Source organism: Gallus gallus, chromosome 1, assembly GCF_016699485.2.
Source record: "Gallus gallus isolate bGalGal1 chromosome 1, bGalGal1.mat.broiler.GRCg7b, whole genome shotgun sequence".
NCBI classification, from domain to species: Eukaryota; Metazoa; Chordata; class Aves; order Galliformes; family Phasianidae; genus Gallus; species Gallus gallus.
The window spans coordinates 33,655,221-33,676,623 of NC_052532.1; the positions used below are offsets into that span (position 1 = coordinate 33,655,221).

At 39.7% G+C, this 21,403-nt stretch overlaps 1 protein-coding gene across 6 annotated transcripts in view; it reads left to right on the forward strand.

The window, feature by feature from the left end:
- Positions 1–21,403, forward strand: part of SRGAP1 (SLIT-ROBO Rho GTPase activating protein 1) — a 140,277-nt gene that overhangs the window by 87,331 nt on the left and 31,543 nt on the right. For 3 of the 6 annotated variants that reach the window (XM_046938079.1, XM_015281504.4, XM_025147892.3), the window contains 8 exons: positions 201–383; positions 723–851; positions 9,672–9,893; positions 10,666–10,767; positions 13,200–13,397; positions 13,518–13,602; positions 18,431–18,458; positions 20,086–20,188. In XM_046938079.1, coding sequence (XP_046794035.1) covers positions 201–383; positions 723–851; positions 9,672–9,893; positions 10,666–10,767; positions 13,200–13,397; positions 13,518–13,602; positions 18,431–18,458; positions 20,086–20,188 — 1,050 coding nt within the window. Of the gene's footprint in view, positions 1–200; positions 384–722; positions 852–9,671; positions 9,894–10,665; positions 10,768–13,199; positions 13,398–13,517; positions 13,641–13,670; positions 15,172–18,430; positions 18,459–20,085; positions 20,189–20,698; positions 20,733–21,403 lie in introns of those variants that run through there. The other 3 variants (NM_001080101.2, XM_015281511.4, XM_040695602.2) reach the window with 3 other exon arrangements.

Genomic DNA, 21,403 nt, shown 5'->3' on the forward strand with positions numbered 1-21,403 from the left:
AGGTTCTTAGTATTCCTACTGGATTACTACTGAATAAATTGGAGAAGAAAAATGCAACTGGAAATCCTCGGTCTTTGTTGACCAAGAAAATTATTCAAGCTCCATCTTTGTAAGAGAACATTTTACTCTGTGACCCCGTAATTTTTCTGTATGTACATTTTTACTTTCTCCTAACTCTCTTTTCATTCTGCCTTTTGCAGGTCATGAAAACATACCACATGTATCATGCAGAGAGCATCAGTGCAGAAAGCAAACTGAAGGAAGCAGAGAAGCAAGAAGAAAAACAGATTGGGAGGTCAGGAGACCCTGTTTTTCATATACGACTAGAAGACAGGCACCAAAGACGGAGCTCTGTGAAAAAGATCGAAAAAATGAAGGAAAAAGTAAATAGTCCTTTTATTTTGCTTTGTTTGAAATAAATTCAGTGCATTTCTGATGCTCTTTAGCATGACATTAGAAAAATCCAGCTGGGAAATAAAATTAAACAAGGTACACCAAATAAACTAGAAGTGGGTTATAGACAATTTAATTGCAGTTCAGAGGGAGGGAATACTTTATTCCCAGTACAATTCTTACTATATATTACATTCTTTATACGTATAATAGACATTTAAGGTTCTTTCTTGTTAATAGAAATGAATGTGTGCTTGAATCGTTACTACTCTTGCTAGATACCAACAATTAAGTCATTCAAAGACATTAATATACAATCTCTTTCCTAGCGTCAAGCAAAATATTCTGAAAACAAGCTGAAATCTATTAAGGCCCGTAATGAATACCTGCTCACCCTTGAAGCAACCAATGCTTCCGTTTTCAAGTATTATATTCACGACCTTTCAGATTTAATTGATGTAAGTATTTGCACATTTGTTTTTAATATCCTTTTTTTTTTTTCATTTTCAAAGGCATTACATTAGTCATGTGGATTGCCTACAATATGTTTATCATTTATGATATTGTATGGTATAATTTGCAGATTTTCCTGTTAGCTCTATATTTCACAAAATAAAGAGCTAATAAGATGCTGAACCTTCCTTTAAAGTTAGAACATTATGTTTCATCCCATGTGGCAAGAACAAATATGACAGGAATAACACACAAAAAAAGCTGGCTATTCCATTTTGTACTACAGAGGTATTTCCAGAGTATAAATATCTCTTAGGAGAGAAACTTCTTAAGTGGGCACGTAATAACGGTATTCAAGTCAATAAGTAATTTCTTTTGTGTCTTCAGAATCATTTAGATTCATTCACTTAGTCACTGAATTGAATACACACTAGGTTTTTTTCATATATTTTGCAGAACACGCAGAATCAGTTCTCTATATTTTCAGCAGAACTTGTTACTGATTTTCAGTAGGCCATGAGAACATCCTAGGAGTATGAGGTTATACGATGATGCTGACCTGTGCCAGTATTTGGTCTGCAGAATCTATATTAGTGACGTTTCAGATGATACAGAGGGCAGAACCCGCGCTCTGTCATGTCTCACCCTCTTTGTAAATTAATCATATATTTTTAAAGAAAACTTCGCTACAGCAAATACAGGTTCAGGAAGAAACATAGTGTTAAATGAGCCAATGGCATTACCTTTGATGCTTGAATGTGCTTTCTTCTGTAACAATGACATTTGTTACTTATAATAGTAAACAGTATTCACCCATGTCATTTCTGGTGGGAGGTTCAGGGCAATGATAAGCCAGCTAGGTTCTGGTTTGTTGTACATTATCAATTAATATAGCATTAGACAAGAAATTTTTTATTTCTACTGTCTGGAGTAGCAAAGCTTGATAGAGAAAGGGAAAGATACCTTCTTGAGATGAATGGACTAAAATAGTTGAATGCATTTTATTGTATTTGTGAGGGGCTGGAGCACAGGTCTTAAGAGGAACGGCTGAGGAAACTGGGATTGTTTATCCTGGAGAGGAGGAGGCTCAGAGAAGACCTTATTTCCCTCTACAGCTACCTGAAGGAAGGTTGTGGCGAGCTGGAAGTTGGCCTCTTCTCCCGGATAACAGTGATAAGACAAAAGGGAATGGCCTCAAGTTGTACCAGGGGAGGTTCAGGTTGGATTTTAGGAAAAAATTCAGTAATGTGAGGACTGCTCCAAGAGCAGTACCTCCCATTTTAGTACGTTGCCTACAATGTCAGAGGCAGATATTGGTGATATGGCAGTAGTAAGCTGAACCTTTCTGCCAGTATTCCATAATATTTTGTTGCCATGTGACAGATGGAAGCAGAGGGGCAGTCTGACAAAATGACATCTGACATGGAAGTACTTACGAAACATAGGTGTGTCATTGCATTCCTCCATGTGGAAAAAATGGCACCCATTGACATTCATCGGTGCCTATTGAACATTGATGGAGACCAAACAATGGATGTGAGCACAGTGAGGTCGTAGGTGGTGTGTTTCGACAGTGGCAGCAGTTACGTGAAAGACTAGCCACGTTCCAGATGGGCACACATGCAGCTGTCACACCATGAAATGAAGAGCATCTCAATCAGTTCATCCACAGGAATCAGCGGATTGCAGTCAGGGAACTGTGTATGGAGCTGAATATCAGCTTCAACACGTTGGAAACAGTGGGGACAACATTGCATTATCACAGAGTTTATGCCATGTAGAACACAAGAAAGCTCACACAGGAACAGAAAGAACACTGTATGCATGTTTGTCAGGACCTGTTGAAACACTATGAGGCTGAAGGTGACAGTTTCCTGAATTGCGTCATTACCAGTAACAGGATGTGATGTCACCACTACAAGCCAGAGTCAAAATGGCAGTCCGTAGAGTGGTGGCCTGTGAATTCCCCATCAGAGAAAAAGTTCAAGACACAGCCCTCAAAGGGTAAAGTGATTTGCACTGTCTTTTGGGATAGGAAAGGAGTGATCCATCTGGATTTCCTGGAACAGGGGCAAACTGTCAACTCTGACTGCTACACTGTGACATTGACTCTAACTTCCAGTCAGGCCAGAGAAGAAGGCAGCCTTTCTCTTGCAACACAGTAAGGCTCCATGCCAGTTTAAAGACTGTGAAGCACACGGCCCGTCTTGGCTGGACTGTCCTACTACACTTACCATACAGTCTGGATTTGATGCCTTCTGACTGTGTGGTTAATGTTTTCCTAGTAACAGCACCTTCATAGCAGCTGTGAAACCATGGGTCACCTCCACTGGTGCAGATTTTTACAAGCGCAGCATGCAGGCTCTAGCATGGCAAAAATGCATAGCTAATGGTGCTGGCTATGTTGAAAATAGTGTTCGCAGTTGAGATTTGCTCTATCAGTGTTACTGTACTCTTTGTATCTGTTTCATTTTCCATGGAAACAAATAGGAGGCATTACTTTTGGAATAACCTACATATATTAAAAACTTGTCCAGTTTTGTTGTAAATATATCCTTTTCCCTTTCAACTTTGTTCCCTCCCAGTGATTTTGTTGGGTTTTTTTCTTCTTTCCTATAGGAGATGGTGATGTATCTTTTTTTGTGTTTTGAGTGTTCTTTCTTCCTGTTCACAATTGCATGCTTTGCCTCCTCTGATTTCTTCTATTTTATTTTATCATGTGTCTTTCTATAATCTACAGCCATGCATCCGTACATCTTGGTCAACCCACCTACCCTGCCCAGGCAATGAAAATATTTACCAAGATCCCAAGAAATAGTTAATGAAGACAGAAAACTAAGGGCAAATGGCATACCTGCTAGGGTGCCACCCAAGTGAGAAGTTATCCTTACATAATGGATAGTTTTCCTGATAATTGTTTAAAGGATGAAGAATTTTTAGCTTCTAGTTAGGGCATGTATGATAACTGTGAACTTTATTGCTGTTTCCTGATTGCTGGAAGGAAGGAAAACTCTTCAGAGAGTCATGAAATGGTCTAGATTGTAAAATACCTTTGAAGGTCATCTAGTTTAATCCCCTATCATGGTTAGAGACATCTTCCAGTAGATCAGGGTGCTCAAAGCCCTGTCCAAGCTGGCCTTCAGCACCTCCAGGGATGGGGCATCCACAACATCTCTGGGCAGCCAATTCCAGTGTTTCACCAATAGTGAAGAATTTCTTCCTTACATCTGATCTCAATCTACCATCTTTCCATTTAAAGCCACTACGCCTTGTCCTGTCACTACATACACAAGTAAATTCTCTCCTCGTCTTTCTTCTAGGCCCCTTTAAGTACTGAAAGGATGTAATAAGGTCTCTGTGGAGTCTTCTCTTGTTTAGGCTCTCAACTTTTCTTTGTAGGAGAAATACAAGAAGTACTCCAACGCTCTGGGCATTTATGTGGTCTTCTTCTGGACATGCTCTAACAGGTCAATGTCTCTCTTGCGCTGGAGGCCCTGGAGCTGCACTCAGTACTCCAGATGGGTTCTTACAAGAGCAGAGTGGAGGAGGACAGTCAGTTCCCTTGACCTGCTGGTCACGCTGCTTTTTGCAGCCCAGGATACAGTTGGCTTTCTGGGCTGTAAGCCCACACTGCCCTTTTCATTACTGTTTTGTAAGACTTGGCTAATAAACGTGTAACTAGAATTTCATTCTGAGCCAACTTAATCTGATTGTGATCTTGTTTAAATGAAGTGTCTTGCAGGCATTTGTATTTCATCAGAATATTCTGTGAAAGCACTGGTATCTAGACAGAATGTTTACTACTTCGCAAAGGAAACACTTTCTGTAAATGAAAGAGTCTTGGCAAGGTTTTTGTGTTATATCATTGGAATGTGAGACATGCTTCCCACTCACCATATGTTGCAACAGTCCAGACTATCTCGTTCTGTAAATCTATTAGTGTAATCGAACTGTTCTGAGTTTTCAGAGCAGTGGTGGTGATTTTTTTTTTACCTTTTCTACTTTGTCTGTCTGCCTTTTTTCTTTTCTGTGCTTCCATGAGCTTTGTCTGTGTAGAAGGGGATTACTTACCCTCTGTGTCTGAATTCCAGCTAACGTGGAGAGGATACAGAGCTCTCTGAGCTGTTGGCATTGCCCATAAATGATATTGAATGTTTTCCAACTTTACTGATAAATATATGTGATGAAAATTAGATAAAGATATGGAGAATCTCAGTGAAGTATTCAGTATACTGTTTGCGACAAGATTGGGGAGGATTGTGGGATTTATTTTTTCTTCAGTTTTTTTTTTCATTGGGGCTCCTCTGTAGCTTGATTTGTGAGGCTCATATGGAAAATCCTAAATTGCAGCTCTTTATCTGAGCTCGATGTGAACTGTTCAACTCATTCATTTCATTAACGAAACTCAGGGCTTCTGATTTAAAATGATGCGTTCATCTTAAGCCCTTGTGATAAAAGCAAGATAAAAAATATTGCTGGAGTCTTAGCTGGATGTTTCAATGCAGTTAGTAAGCTGAGGGTTGTGACCATCATTTGCAAAGAAGTGGGGGGATGAGAAGGATTTGATGTGCACAGTGCATTTCTGTCCTGTCCATATTGTTTTAGAGGAATTTGTATTTTCTGTTGAATATTTCTTCTCTGATGGATGTGTAGTAGGTTCTAGTTCAAGTGAGGAATGGGATTAATTTTACTCTTTATGTAAATCATGCAGAAAATAGCAGAGTGCTTTTTAGCTCTATTAAATTAGCTTTATCTAACATGTAGGATTTTTTTTAAGTTCTGGATTTTTGCTGAGCAGTACAGTGTACACACCACTGCCAAACTGACTGTTGGTGCCAACATATGTCCGTATGTCAGAAGTTATTATTCATTTATTTAAAGATGTGCATGTAATTGCATTTATTAGGCTTACCTGGGTATAAGAGGAGGGTAGGGACCTCTTTTTTCAGGCTGACCACGCACTTGTGTGCTCTGAAGATGAGTAAAAGGCAACAGTGGTCAAAACTAATTTGACTGTAGCTCTGCTTCTAGAATAAATACAGTGTTTATGTTTTGATCTTCTTTAGAGTAGAATTTCTGAATCTCTAATTGCAGTCTGCATGCCTTGGATGGTTGGGAAGTTAGAGAATATTTCGCTGTCACAAACTTTGTTGGGTAAAGATTCTTTGTTAATCACCAATAGAAGCAATTTTAAAACTAGGCTAGTTTGTGCAGCTCAGTCTGTATTAAAAGTTCTCATGAATGTGACACGTGCAGTCACATCTCTTTGATTTGAGTGTTGATGTCTGTGTAAGACGAATGATAAGAATGTGACTTACTCAGAGGTTAAGACATTTTTATGAATTTCTCTACACATGGCATTAGTATTTTATTATTGTTACTGAAATGAAATGAAGATCATCTTGGATATTTGGTTGCAGCTCTGTGCTAAGCACTGCAGTCTGTTTTGTTCAAGCCTAAATATACTCTGGGGTACAATAAAGACAGTAAATGCTCTTGAGATTGCTTCAGATTTAATTCCAAATAAGTATAAAATGCAAATTACAAAATTAATTTTTCACACATATCCCAAATGCATCACTCATCTCCCCCAACTTTGCCTCACCCGAAGTCTTCATGAGTCCTGAAATGCAATAAAATTCATAGTCTGTGACTGCATTCTCTCATTTCTCATCTTCATTTCTTACCGTACCAACGGACACCTAATCTCTCTCTAGGCTGTAGATCAATAACAGGCCTTACTGGCCATCCAGGCTGTCAGCTTGCTGTGCTGATCTTTTGATTAACATTATGGTTGCTCCTTCAAGCTTTAAAAGTCTTTTGGATCTATGTGGGTTTTTTTTGTTGTTTTTTTTTTCCTGAAAAACATGTATTCGTGCATGAATGTGTGTCTGTGTGCATACATACACACTCATGCGTGCATGCATACATATTTTTTTGCAACACCTGATTGGGGTTTTGTTGTTGGGTTTTTTTTTTCCAGTGCTGTGGGGGTAGAGGTTTAGTAGCAGTACCTTACATCACTGGTCGTAATAATGGGCACATGTATCAAGCTCTTCCTCCATTGTAGCCACCTCTATTTCTAAACCACGACTAGTACTAGCAGGTCAAAAGAGTGCTCTCCTCTTGAATAGCTGCGAGTTGATACTGTTACAGAGCTGTTCTCAGGTTAAGAATGTTTTTGTCTCCCTAATTTAGAGAAAATGAACTACCTTCTGGCAGAAGTGAGACTTGTGACGGTTTATGAGTGTTCATTTTGCTTTTAAAAATATAATATTACTCAGACAAATCCAACTTGTGCTTAATTTTTTGAAGTCAAAATCCAAATCCAAGCATTTTGATTCAAAGAGCCATTGGTGATAAGGCATTAGTTCAGGTTCTGGATTTTGTTACTGTTTGCTCCACTGGCATGAGTTCTGCAAGAAAATGCCTTAGTCTGCAAGATTGTTCTGCTCCACTTGAAGAATCCATGTTCTTGGCTGAGAAGCCGTATTTGTTACCCTGTACAGCTGTCATTGCTTACAAAAATAACTGTGGCTTTCATTCATGAGCAGGTGATAGTTACTGAGTAGATTAAGGGTTAAACGGAGAAGGTTTTGCATAAAGCTGCAAGGCTGCAACCTTATATTCCAACTTGTAAAACAGCTGCGTCAGAAACCCACGCATCTATAATTGTAAATCAATGAGCTTTCTGTTAATCCTCCAAAATTCAGGCTCGAGATGCCTGTAGTTTTATAACACATGGGTAGTTGGCCATGCTAAAGCTAGCATTGCCCTTATTTCCTCTCAGTTAAATCTTCCACAAGGTCTCTCTGAAACTAACGCACATGAAATAAAACAGCTGCCCTGATCCACTTTCTTATCATCACTTTTAGTCTGTCTTTTTCATCCAAGGTAGTGAATTAAATATGAGATCCGAGTTGACACAGAACAAGGGAAAAACACCAGGAGATTTTTTTCCTTTTAGAAACAGTATTTTATAGAATGGATGTCTTTGAAATATAGATGGCCTTTAGTATAAAAGCTGAGTGTCTCTTTTAGTAAATGTAATACACTTCTGTTGTATAAGTGCAAAAGAAAGAGGGTAAGCTGTGTGTGTTTGATTGAACATGACATCTTTTTTTTTTTCCTGTTTTCTCTAAATAGTTCAAGATCTAATTTTTGGGTTGCCACTGTCCCTTTGGCAGTAACTACCTGGGATACTTGCTAAGCCCAAAAGTTTGTCTGGAAGTTTTGGCATCCATATTGAGTGCAACAGCCTTGACAGATTTCGGAGCAGTTTAATCACTCGTAATAAGTGTACATGAGGCAAGGTGTGAGTGGTTTGTTTCTCTTGCACACACAGGTTTAGGTGTGGTAAATAGCTTGAAAACTTTCCTGCTCTTGTATGTGTGCACGTGTCTATTTTCTGTCTCGCTTTGTTTCTTTTTAATAAGAAAGAGGAAAGGAAAATGGAAAGGATTCGGTGAGTCCGAAGGGTTTGTAATAGCTGGGAGGGAGGGCTGCATATAAACAGTGGACTGAATTCAAATTGCTTCTTTACCCAAATGCATCCTGCAGGGAAGGATGATTTTAAGCTGTGGGGGATCACCTGGGAAAGAGGGAGAGAGCAGAGACAGTGTGCTGTCTGACTGCCCCAGGGAGGTATTGTTCTGTGACTGGGACAAATCTCTCCTAAAACTGTAGTGATTTCCTGCATACACTCTATGAGATGGGAAATGCTGGATATTTTTGTCTGCTGCTGACTGTACCAGCAGATGTTTGGTCAGTTTCACTCTGGACTGAGCCAAGCCTAAAGACACGTTCAGATTAACATTGCTTCATATGCAACTGTCAGCAGATTGATGTTCAAGTATAGGGGTGACACAGAGGTTTGCATTACTTCTGCCATTACCTGGAAGCTCACTGAGTAGAAGCTGAGGATATTGTTTACTGTGTAATGTGCATGGGAGTTAAGAAAACAGCTACTTGATACACTCCTGCTGTGACGTTTTAAAAATATATTAAGCTGTTCCTCTAAAATATTAACCAATCATGAATAATGCAAAGCTGGGGCACTTAAAATTCAGGAACAAACAGAACTTTACATTTCACCAATTAGATTTCAATTACATTCCAGTGTTATTCTCACCCCTAGAAAAAAAGACATAAATTATAACTTTCTCTATTTAGTAATGATGTGCATTGCTGCCTCTGTCTGAGCATGGGAAGTAAGGTAAATATGCCTGTACTGCCAGGGGAAGGGATATTAAATCATTGTCACTGCATCAGAAAGCATCTTAAATGGGTCACTAATGCTGGAGGCAGATATGGGGCTTTTAGGTTGGGCACAGCCATTATTAGCAGGAACTGAGTAATGTTCAGTTGGGTGCTAGCATTGACTTAGATGGTAGAGAGTATGAAGATGCATTTGAATGGATGACCTGACAATAATACTGAATAGCCCATTTCTCTGTGAAGTCCCAAACCTTCTCTCTGTAAATGTGATCACAGTGCATCTGTATCCAGAAGACAAATTGCCATACTTGTACACTTGATCTCTTTTCTAAAGCGGTCCTTTTGTCTTTGCAGTAGGATGAGGATACAACATACTTACTGTCTTAAGCCTAATACCAAAATTGCAAGGTATTTTGTAAAGTATTTTGAAGACAGAAAAGTTCCCGGGCATAAAATTTTAGTGATAATTTGTGATCTGTGGTATTGGAATGGTGTTCCTGCTTTTTAACTGGCTTTTATCTCCCTTTATTGTGTTTCTGATATTACAGTCCTGGATATAGTGTTCCTGCTTTTTAATTTGTTTTCTTCTCCCTTGATTATGTTATTAGTGTTGTGATCTTGGATACCACGCAAGTCTGAACAGAGCCCTAAGGACGTATCTTTCTGCAGAGTATAACCTTGAAACTTCCAGGCATGAGGGCCTTGACATCATAGAAAATGCAGTTGACAGCTTGGAGCCACGAAGTGACAAGCAGAGATTCATGGAAATGTTCCCCACTGCTTTTTGTCCACCAATGAAATTTGAGTTCCAATCTCATATGGGTGATGAGGTCTGTATAGTGACAAATATACCCCCAGAGATTATTTCTGTTCCTGTAGAAAAAGAGGTTTTATCACCTTTTACAAAGTCACAGCTTGATAACAGCTGCTGTTGCTGTCCAGAAGCAAACGGTCAGCCATAGCTTTTGCAAAACTTGAAACACTGTTCTGAGGTCCTTCAGAGTTCTAAGTAAATGTTGTTGTGTGTTACAGTATTAAATATTGCCCATTATGACATACCAGAACATTTTCTGGCCAGCCTGTGCTCAGCCCAATACTGACATATGCAGTGACTTTGTCTTCACTACCTGCCTTTCCTAAAATGGCACTTGTGATTGCTGCTTGAGGGCATCTGCAGATCTCCAAGTTGTACTCACTGAAATGTAGCCCTTTCCCCTTCTTCCTCTCTCATTTTGTCATATGATTATTTCAAGAATACAGTGCTCCCCATCTGCACCCTGTGCTGCTGTTTCAAATGCCAGTAGGAAAGCAGAAGGTACATCTTCAGGGGAAGGCAACTCCAGGGTTTGCATTTCTCTGTGACAGAGAGTCAACAGCACAAGGCAGCCATACAAACACGGCTTGTTTTGTATTCCTAAGATGTATATAGTTCCTTACTCTGTAGCATACAAATACTTTAAATTTAGATGAATACATTTTGTTGTCTGTTTTATTACATTTTAGTGGCTTTGGTGGGAATTACATAGTGTTAAGAAGAGCAACTGAATAATTGGTTTTATTTTTCTTCCTTACATCTCACGGCTCTTTCTGATTGCTTGTTAGGTTTGTCAAGTCACTGCCCAGCAACCTGTGCAAGCAGAGCTCATGCTTAGATATCAGCAACTGCAGTCACGATTGGCCACTCTCAAAATTGAAAATGAGGAGGTAAGGTGTGTGTGTGCATGGGCTATGCATGGGACACCATTTTCAGGAAGGTGCTGTGTTTTCTACCTTGTCAGATCCACATAAACAACAGTAAAATGGCATTAATCTATATGAGCTGTCTCAGTTTTAAATGAAGGAAAGAGCTTTTTGTACACCCCTTTTTTTTTTTCTCTTAGTTGGAGACATTTCAGGGGATGTAAAAGAGTGCTGGATTTGGCTTGCATTAAGCATGACTGCTTGCCTAAGCCTAGTAAACAGACCTGAACGAAATAGCTGTGTGTGTTGGCTACATATGTATTGTTCGTTGTCTTCTTCAGGAAAGGTTTGAGGTAATTCAGTTTTGGCAGGCTAGAACATACGTATATTCACGTGCTTCTATCCATCAGTCTCCAAAATAATTCTATTCTGCTTTCACATTTATATTTAGCAATTCATAGATGTGAATAATTGTATGAAAATGTGAAAATAAACTCCATAAACTGTGTAATGTCTTTCAGCAGAGATAAGTAGTTGTTTTTTTCTAACACTTGTATTTACTGAACCCTGATATTTCAGGGAATAATTCTACTCCTTAAGGAAACTCTTGTATTCTACATGGTGCTTTTTTTTTTCTTTTAACCAAGTGTTTGGTTGTATGCACTCAAATGTTAGCACTCCTTTGAATTACTGACATCACTGTTTTCCTCATAACTGCTCAGTCCAGTTTTAGGGAGCCACTGAACTGGAAAGAGTTGAAACATGCTGATTTTTCCTACATTCGCATGCCTGTCATCCTGCTCTACTTCCTGAGACCCAGTAGTCCTAGCGTAGGACTTAATTTTGAAGGTCACTGGCAGAATGCTGTGTAGAACCTCCTTTTGTAGCCACCTTTGTGGATGTGATAGGCATGGAAAACCACAAAATCCACACTTAGCTTCTTTGGTTGTTCAACTCTTTGGAGATTAAATACGCATTCAGATATAAAACTACCAGTTGTCATGTCTGCTACAAGATGTTCGAATGTGTTGGATTTGGGGCTGTTTCCAGAGGTGCTAAGAGAAGCACCATTTAGGAAGTGTCATTAAATGTCACCAAGGTCTACGTTTCTGGAAGTCTGACTTGTTCAGCTGATACCTGCGTGATACATATAAAACTCTAACAAAACTCCTGATGTATCTAACCATGTAAAGGTATGTGTGTAAGCACTTCACTTACTCAGAGTGCTACAGAATTTTTTTGGTATCGTTTAAGGGCAGCTAGATCCTTGCCTGCCTTATAGATACTTGTGAACTTCACCTTTGTCCCGTCCATGCAGACACAGTAGTAGTGAGTTCTGTGCTTCAGTGAAAACTTGTAGAACATATTTGATTTTTGCATCTTTGTGGCAGAAAGTTACTGAGCACACTTGCTGTCTGTTGTCTGTGCCCGCCCTCCGTCCAGTCCCCAGATTGCTACTGGTGAAGGTCAAAGGAATTTAGACTGTCATTTGTGGTAGCTGAGTCAAAATCTGCTATGCTTCCAGCTGCAGCTATTTATAAACAGGAATACTGAATGCCTGTCATGGGAATAGCTCACCTAGTAAAACAAAAAACTTCTTTGGTCAAGTACAAAAAACCAATGCTGTTCTCTTTCCTCTGGTCTGGTGGTGGAAAGAGGCACCACCATGGGTAGAAACTGAACTTTTATCCAATTTAAGGCAATGTTAAAGGCCTTCAGTTTAAGTGGTATTTGACTCTGCTAGAGAGCGGAGCAGAACTGAGAGGTAAATGACAACCTTGTCAATCTTGCCACTTACTGCATTGTGGATATAGTGCATCCCCTGTTCCATGGCATCCATCCCCTGGTTTCCACTAAGACTGTTCTTTGCAATTCATAGGAAGTGCTGTGAGTTTTCTTTCTCCAGCCTTCTTTTACAGCTGTGTATTGTACTTGTGCAGTGCAAACATCATTATGCTTCACACCACAGCACTCTGCATAACAGTGCCACAGATTTTTATCATGGAAGAACATGTTCTTACAGCCAGATCCTCTGATGTACATGTTCAGCCTAGCAGATTAGCCATATGCTGGAGAGTTGACCCTCCAGAACATTCTGTCATATTTATTGTTTGTTGTCCCAAATTAGGGACCATAATCAAATTATTTCACATTTCTAATTTCAGGAAACAAATGTTTGAGAATGCTATGCAGTCATCAGAAGAGTACATCAATGTTTGTGGATTGTACCATGGTAAAGCAGGGAGCTAGATGTGAAATCTAATTGTGTCATTCTTCTGTTGCGTAGATATCTGTTATAGAACATCTTGTTTTTCACATTCACATGACACAGTTTGTTTGGGAGAGTGTGCCAGAGGAGCGTGCCAGAGAATTACTATGAATAGTGAACTTCCATTATAAGCTGTTCTGGTATGCATTTATCTTTCCGTTTGGTACGTTGTGCTTTTTAATACCAGGTTAAGAAAACAACAGAGGCTACTTTGCAGACAATACAAGATATGGTCACCATTGAAGACTATGACGTGTCAGAATGCTTTCAGCACAGTCGTTCAACAGAATCTGTGAAGTCAACAGTCTCTGAGACATACTTAAGTAAACCTAGCATTGCAAAAAGGAGGGCTAACCAGCAGGAAACTGAGCAATTCTATTTCATGGTATGTTGGGTGCTTCCTCATTCGTGTGATAACAGATCAAACACCTAAAGTAAACATTGTGCAGAAATTCATGGAATTTGTGTCACATGCATAGTAACAGATTGATCTTCACCTCTACAGAAATTCAGAGAATATCTGGAAGGTAGTAATCTCATCACAAAACTTCAAGCAAAACATGACTTGCTGCAAAGGGCACTTGGAGAAGGTAAATATTATATAATATATGTAAATGTGATTCCAGGCTATACAGTGAACCCGCTGAAATGCACGATGTATTTAGGAGAAAATGAAGAAACTTAGAGCTTAATTGTCAGCTAAGCATAGATTTCTAACCAGTCATAGTTGTGTTACAGTGGTAAGAATACAGAGAATAAATCAATTTTATTTCTTCAGCAGATATTTATTTCCACTGTACAAATGTTTAGACAAGTGACTGTATGTGAAGGTGGAACTGTTGAATGAAAAATCTCATGTCTGAAAGGAGAGCTGATACAATCAGTGCAGGGTGATTTAAGAGCTGTAGCAAATGCACTGTTTCTGTGTCTCAGTGATTTCTGTCAAGTTGAGTTTTTGGTTATTTTAAGAGTCAGAGGAAAGTGAAAAATAAGCATGCAAAATTATCCAGCATGCGTAATTTACAGTGGAGCCAGTAGTGCAGCGTGTCTGACACATGGGCATGAATGTCCTTCTTGCAGCCTTATAACTCAGTGGAGCATTTATGAAAGGTAATAGGTGAAATCCAGACCTCGCTGTCATCCCTGCTGCGCTGTAGCTCCTCACCTACTTTCAGTAGTGAGACTCCTGTAGACGTGATTAGTGTGGGATTCTACATAATATTTTCTCATTGTGAAGTGAAATGAATGAAAACTTAATGAATAGCTCTATACCTGTTGATTATCATTACTGCACATAAAATTGCTTGAACTTTTACAAATTGTGATGGCAGAGAATTATCCATTCTCCTGAATTTAGTCCACAATTATTAAAAATACATCCTTGTAAGATAGAAACCAAATCAGCAGATGCTCATGAGGTAAAGCTGAATTAGGACAGTACTTAATTGGGTGCTATGTGTAGTTTGAGCCCACCTCTTACCAGCCCTCCCAGCAGGCACTTCCTCATGGACCAAATGGGAAAAGGAGAATCATCCCACATGCCTTGAGGACTAGCCACACAGGGCGTTAATGACTTGAGAGGAAGACTATTACACCACAAAGAATAAAAACCCTCTCCTGAAGGTTAAAGACTATAATTCAAAGTTCAGGCACAAGAAAGGAAGCTTGTTCTCTGAAGAGTAACAGGATGTGTCAGTTTATTTTCTTTTTACTGCCAAAAATGTGTTGTTAATCAGATCTCTTCGTGCCTCTAATATAAAACTCCAGCTCCACAAATCCAGTTGTGAAGGTTCCTAAAGAGCTTTTAGCATTTCTATGGCTATGGCTCAAACAAAGCCCCTGTTCAGGGAGTGACTGAGCATGAAATAAGCAACATTTTCTTGCAGGCCTGAACTGTAGAAGATAGTAACTGTTTTCAGACAACAAATTATATTCTTTTTCATGGAAGTTTTCCCTTAGTAGGATTTAGTTGCATGTGTTAAGCAGTTTATTCCCACAAAACAATATTCATCTATGTTGGTCAAAAATTAGGAGTATTTACCTCCAAATGCTCGCAGAATCATAGAATCATAGAATTGCTCAGGTTGGAAAAGACCCTAAAGATCATCAAGTCCAACCACAACCCAGCCATACTACCCTAACTCTAACAACCCTCTGCTAAATCACGTCCCTGAGCACCACATCCAAACGGTTTTTAAACACATCCAGGGATGATGACTCAACCACCTCCCTGGGGAGCCTATTCCAGTGCTTAACCACCCTTTCTGTAAAGAAATGTTTCCTGATACCCAACCTAAACTTACCCTGGTGCAACTTAAGGCCATTTCCCCTCGTCCTGTCACCTGTAACCAGTGAGAAGAGACCTACCCCACTCTCGCTGCAAGCACCTTTCAGATATTGGAAGAGAGCAATAAGGTCTCCCCTCAGCCTCCTTTTCCCCAGACTAAACAGTCCCAGTTCCTTCAGTCACTCCTCATAGGGCAAATTCTCCAAGCCCTTCACAAGCCTTGCTGCCCTTCTTTGGACCTGAAAATATATTCAGAAAATGTATTTGGGAAAATGAAGTACATATTTGTTATTGAGAAGCCCAGCAAAATACATGAAGAAGGGAGAAAGAGAAAAGATGGTAGAACCCCTTGCTTAATGCATGCTGGAAAGATACAAGGACAGAACTGTCTCAGAGGAAGCCCAAAGGAAAATGGCTCAGCAACGTGACTTAAGTGATAAATTTCCGTCAGACTTGGGGATGTTTAGCCACACTCAGACATGCTTGGACCATTCGGTTTGAAGAGTTCCCTTTGACCCAACAGCTGTAACCCCAAGTTGTTTATCTTTGTTGCCCACAGTGTTTTTCCATGTAGTTGTTTTTCTGTCATCATGCTGTAGCACATGAAAGTAGTATCTGCAATGTGTACACGCTCACTCAAAGCTGGTATTCGGAGCAAAAGCCATTGTTCTTGTAGGCAAAAAAAACTTCAGTGCCCCTTCAGTTTTTGAGTCATGTCAGTGTACATGCCTGGGAAGGAGGACCTGTATTCCGAATGTGCCTGGAATGAGGAGATTGAAAAAGTAGAATTACTGTGAAACTAAGAACATGGTTACTGTAGCTACTATAGAAATGATTTTTTTAGGAAGCGAGCTCTCCTTCTCTACTCAAGCTGCCTTTTCTGGAAACTTCCATGTCAGCAAGACAGCTGACAAATAACACAGGGTGCCAAATTACACAATGCGGGGGAGAATAAGAGGGAGAGGAAGAGCAGGGAAGAAGGATAAAAGAGGAGGGGAGCGGATGGTCTGAACTGGAAGTTCTTCTTGCTTTTATTCAAACATGCACAGTGTAAAGATGTAGGCAGAATAAATCCAGATTCACGTGTGATCCACAGCACTGACAGCATTTGGATTCTATCCCAGCCAGTCACCTAGCTGCTACAATCCATTGCTGTTCATGGGCATCGTAGGTGCATATTCATGATCTGCACAAGGAAGACAGATGAGATTCTCTGTGCTAAGTGTGCAGCGGCAAATTTGGAAGAATAAATGAGAAATATTCAAACAATATTAGTACGAAACATAGGAAGCACGCTTACCCATGTTCGTTCAGACTCAAGGCTTATCTGTTGAACAAAGCAAAGGAGAAGGCAAGAAAGACAATAAGCAGTTGTAAAAGAAATTGACTCTGTGTCCCACGTAGTTTTTGTCATAACTCATTAAACACGAGAAATATTTTGAAATCCTCCACCCTTACGATTTCTAACATCTTTTGTTTTACTCTTAATTTGTATATTGAGATGAATTATGTGAGTGAGGAGTAGTTCCTGACTTACCCTTTCCACGTCATCAATTATCTACCATACTCTTATTTTATCCCTCTTTTTCACCTGTGTAAAATAATTGTCAGCAATCCTTACACATCTTATTAATACCAGAGATTCTTTTCCTAGAACTTATTTGTGGCACCTCCAGTGGATCCCCAGCCTTCTGGTACTGCAAAATGTATTTTCAGTGGAAAATGGTGCCGTGCAATGTGTGAGTTGCACCAGGACATTGCCACATAGCAATATTATTTTTTGTATATCACTAATTTTCATTCTTTGTGCAGTTTGGGGAGCTTTTTTGGTGTCACTTCCAAACTGAGCAGTGATCTTAGACCTGTAGTACAAGTGATGCTCAGAGTGATTTTCAGAGTCAGTATAGTTATCTGTAGTTCTACTAGCTCCGTCGGTGTTTAATTCTTTCTTCTCTGGTATCTCTTATTTAAAGCTTTCAATATTGACTTTAATTTGCCATTGTGTGTCTTCTTTAACATCATTAAACCCCTTTGAAGAACTTCACAGTTTGGTCAGGACTTCATACAAAAATATTTTAGTTACCTGCACAATCTTTTGCCTCCTTAGTTGCTGTGATCTCTTTGTGACACCAGTAAATGCATTCTGTAAGTGGCTGTGATGGGAAGGCTTGAGTAAATGACAGTTACACTTTTGTCATGATAAAAATAGACCATTTAATTCAATTCCATTTCCTTTTTCTTCACTAGTTTTTTTGATTAGCCGTATTATTTTGCCATTTAATCTATGGCTATGTAGTTACATTAGTAGCTTCTCCTGAAGAAATTGATTAGAGAACTTATAAATAAATTAATTCCAGTGATTCTCCTTTGGCTGGTATTAAACTGATGTGTTCAAAGAATTCTAGTAAATTAATAGGGCACAACCTCCCTTGGGGAAGACTAGACTGGTGGAACATACCTTATCATGACCTTCCTTCTGCTTGATTATTTTGCTTGTCATTATCTTACATTTACATGGGGCACATGCCTAACTTACTGATCTGCTGTTCTACAAAGGTTAAACCTTTCTGGAGTACGGTACTTGCTTTGCTTTTGTACTATTCTGTGCAATTGTCATTATTCTTATGCCCATATTGCATGTCCTGGTGATAGCGCTGTATTTTTTTCCTACAGCATACAAATGAAAGAGAGTAAAGGCTTTCAGCAGCAAGCCACTGGGATACAGAGCTCTTTATTTTCAACGCTGAACAGGTTTAGGCACAAAGCATAGCAGGAGGTATAATCTAATACTGGCATGGCTCTATCTCCATACTGGTTTAGCCACAAAAGTACATGAGCATAAGCAACATGTGGTGTTTGGAGTTTTGCTTCATATTATTTACAGTATCAAATGATCCTTTAATCTGTGGGCAGGCTTCTTACTTGTTGGTAACGTGGGTTGTTTTTGTATTCTAAATGTAACTCTGGAGGTGGTAGATAATTGCATTGTCTGTTGTATAATTGTTTGTCTTTAGCTGTTAATATGAAAGTTGAGGTTAAAAACTATTTGTCAAGCATAATTTAGATGCAAAAAGCTAAAAATTTACCTAATACGGGCAAATAATTGTTTCCTGCTTATTGAACTTTTTTAGGTCACAGGGCTGAATATATGACAACAAGGTAAGACATTTTTATTTAACTGGATTTACAGAGCTACAAATGGAAAACAAAGAAGAAAGTACAAATTTTAGAGCAACTTCCTGCTGATGTATAGTATTGTTATTGTTACCTAAACTGTGTGCAGGTACTGTGTGTTTTAACGTGCAGCATTTTCTGTTCCCACATGCTGATGGATAAAGGGCTGCCTGTTCATCTTCCTTGTTCTTTTGAGCTGCTTAGGCCAGTGTCAAGGGTGGAAGAAGCAGGGAAATCCCGGAAAATATGTGTGTATTGGGGAACACGACAAATTTATGAGTTGGACGGGGATTTTTGGTGCTAGGAAAAAGCGTTGATTAAGATGCTTGGCTCAGAAGAAACTGATACAGACATGAATTTAGGGGATAGGCCACATCTTTGGTAACTTACCTCTGGACAGAAATACCCGATTCCCTCAGTATCCATGTATGTGATGCTTAAAAGGGCCTATATATTCCCAGAAGAGAAGGGAGACCATGTTAGGTCTCCCTTTTTTGTGCAGCACATACTTTTTCCATTGTGTAATGCCACACCTGTGAGGCTGCCTCCAGACATAAACACAGACAGGCACGTTACAGCCCCCAGGGCTATAAGGTTGTGGGGTGCAATGGCAACTGTTAGGGTTTGCAGCTGCCACTTGCCTGTATCACACTGCTGCAGGCACCACCTTTCCCACCCTTGCGATAGTAGGAACTTCCAGCCCAGCCTTCCTGATCTCATTCTTCCTTGCCCTTCTCAGTTATTCCATCCCTGGTCAGTGCCGCTTCTTTCTGCTTTTGCTTCCCAAACAGGAATGGCATTACCATCGCCCCTTATCTTGAATTAAAAAAACAAAAAACACCAACAAAAGTTTTGCCCTCTGTGCTAAGAAGTTTGGATGCAGCTCTAGCTCTGTATTTGCCTAGACCATTTGGTCTTATATACTTTCTTCTGCCTGGTCCCCAGTATTCCTGGAGACATCTCTGCAGACTTCAGAGCTCCTTTCTTCCCGCTGATCTGTGGCCGTTGTAGCTCCATCAGCTGGATTCACCTTTCCTCCACACATGACTCCAGTTGGAAAGCAGTGACAAATTGGAGCACTCTCCAGAGATGTTGGTGGTTGAGTGTCAAAGGCTAAAGCTGTTTAATCTTACTGACTGTAGTTGAAGATGCAGACAGTTTAGTTTTGAAGCATCATAGGATTGTGCTCAGCAGCTTGAAGTTGAATGTGAAGCTTCTCCAGCATGAAGCAACTTTCCTGCTTGAGGTGCTTAGAGTGCCTTCTGTTCTGCCGTGGCTGGTAGGATGAATTCCAATGGTGCTGCCAGATGTCATAGATGACAGCAACAAGAAAAGGCTGTTTCACTTGTACAGTGTTTGGAATAAATGTATGTGGTACAAATGCAAAGCGGGGATTGATAAAGAATGTCAATATTTATGCATAAGTAATACATTGTTTGTGGAGGTGTTCTTCACATGTTATAGTTAAATTTGTTGGAAAATCTGTACTTGATAATTACTTTGTTTATTTCTCCCTTCGCAATACTCTGTTGTTTTGCTGAGTTTACAGACATTTCGTTTTATTGTTTGACTTAATTCTACCTTGCACAGTAATCGTATTCCCTTCCCTTAGGCCTCCAAATCTTCCCCCTAAGCCCCAGAAACACAGGAGGTCCAGACCCCGATCACAGTATAGTGCTAAGTTGTTTAATGGTGATTTGGAGTCATTCATTAAGGTACTGGCACCAGCCACTGGAGTGGCTGATCTCAACACTTCTTACTATAATGGTCACAGCCTCATGTGAGCTGAGGCAGATCATTATGTGTAAGCCTGTCCTGGGGCTCTTGTCTTTCCCAGTTGATCAATATAATACTTCCTGAAGTCAGAGGGAAAGAGGAGGATTCATTACTTAACCGTAGTCTTCCTACCATTTTGTTAATCAAGTAGGGATAGTATTGACAGCTTGGTTTTATTAGGAAACATAGCATCATTGAGAAGATAGAATATAGTGGTGTAACCCACACTTAGCACAGTTTCTAGCTTGCCATTTTAGTTAGATTCAGTATTCAAAGTCTGCGAAGAAGCAGTATTAGCCTGGGTTTCATATCCAGCTTTTGATTTCCTGTGACTTTAGGAATTTATTATATTGTGTGAAATTGTGATCACCACTATTCTGGATCTTGTACCTTTGCTGTAATTACTATCTTCTTCTTTTTCATACTTTTATTTCTAATAATGCTTCTAGCCGAGGCCGAAGGAACTCTCACGCAAGACATCAGGTATAGTTCTGGTGAAAAGAGAACCATCTCTGCCTCACTGTTGGGCTTCGTTCACCCCTGGCTCAAAATTAGTTCTTTCACTAAACTGAAGGGAAAAGTTTGCATTAAGAAACGCTATTAAAGTACAGCAGGCAAAACTGAACCATGGCTTAACTGGGAGTGATTGTAGCCTTAAAGGAGGATATTCCCTCTTCGTTAACGAGCACCTACCCCTGCCAGTCAGTTTGTGGTTTTGGACAGTAGCTGACAGAGCTAAAAGAAAGCAAGCTTAAAAAAATATGTAGCAATACATTCATAAACACAGTGAAAAGAATTCCTGACTGCAAGCTCTGTGAGCTGAGTTAGAATGTTACATGATTTTTTTTCTTCTGCAGAGCAGTTAACAGAATATTTTGCAGAACTAATCCTGTGCTGGTGGCACTGTAACTGTTCAGCAGCCAGTCTCAGTGCAACTATGTGGAAAAACTGCTACTGTTGTATGAGTGGTGGCAGAGACTTTCAGGAAATCATCACATGATGCAAAGGATTAATATCACAAAACTGTTTCTTGCTCAAGAAAGTAAGCAAAGAAACAAACTCCCACAGCAGAAAGCCACTGGGTTAGGGAAGAACAGAGGAAATTAGGAGAAATGCTGTCCTGTCATTTTCCCTTGCACTGAAGAGGGTTATGC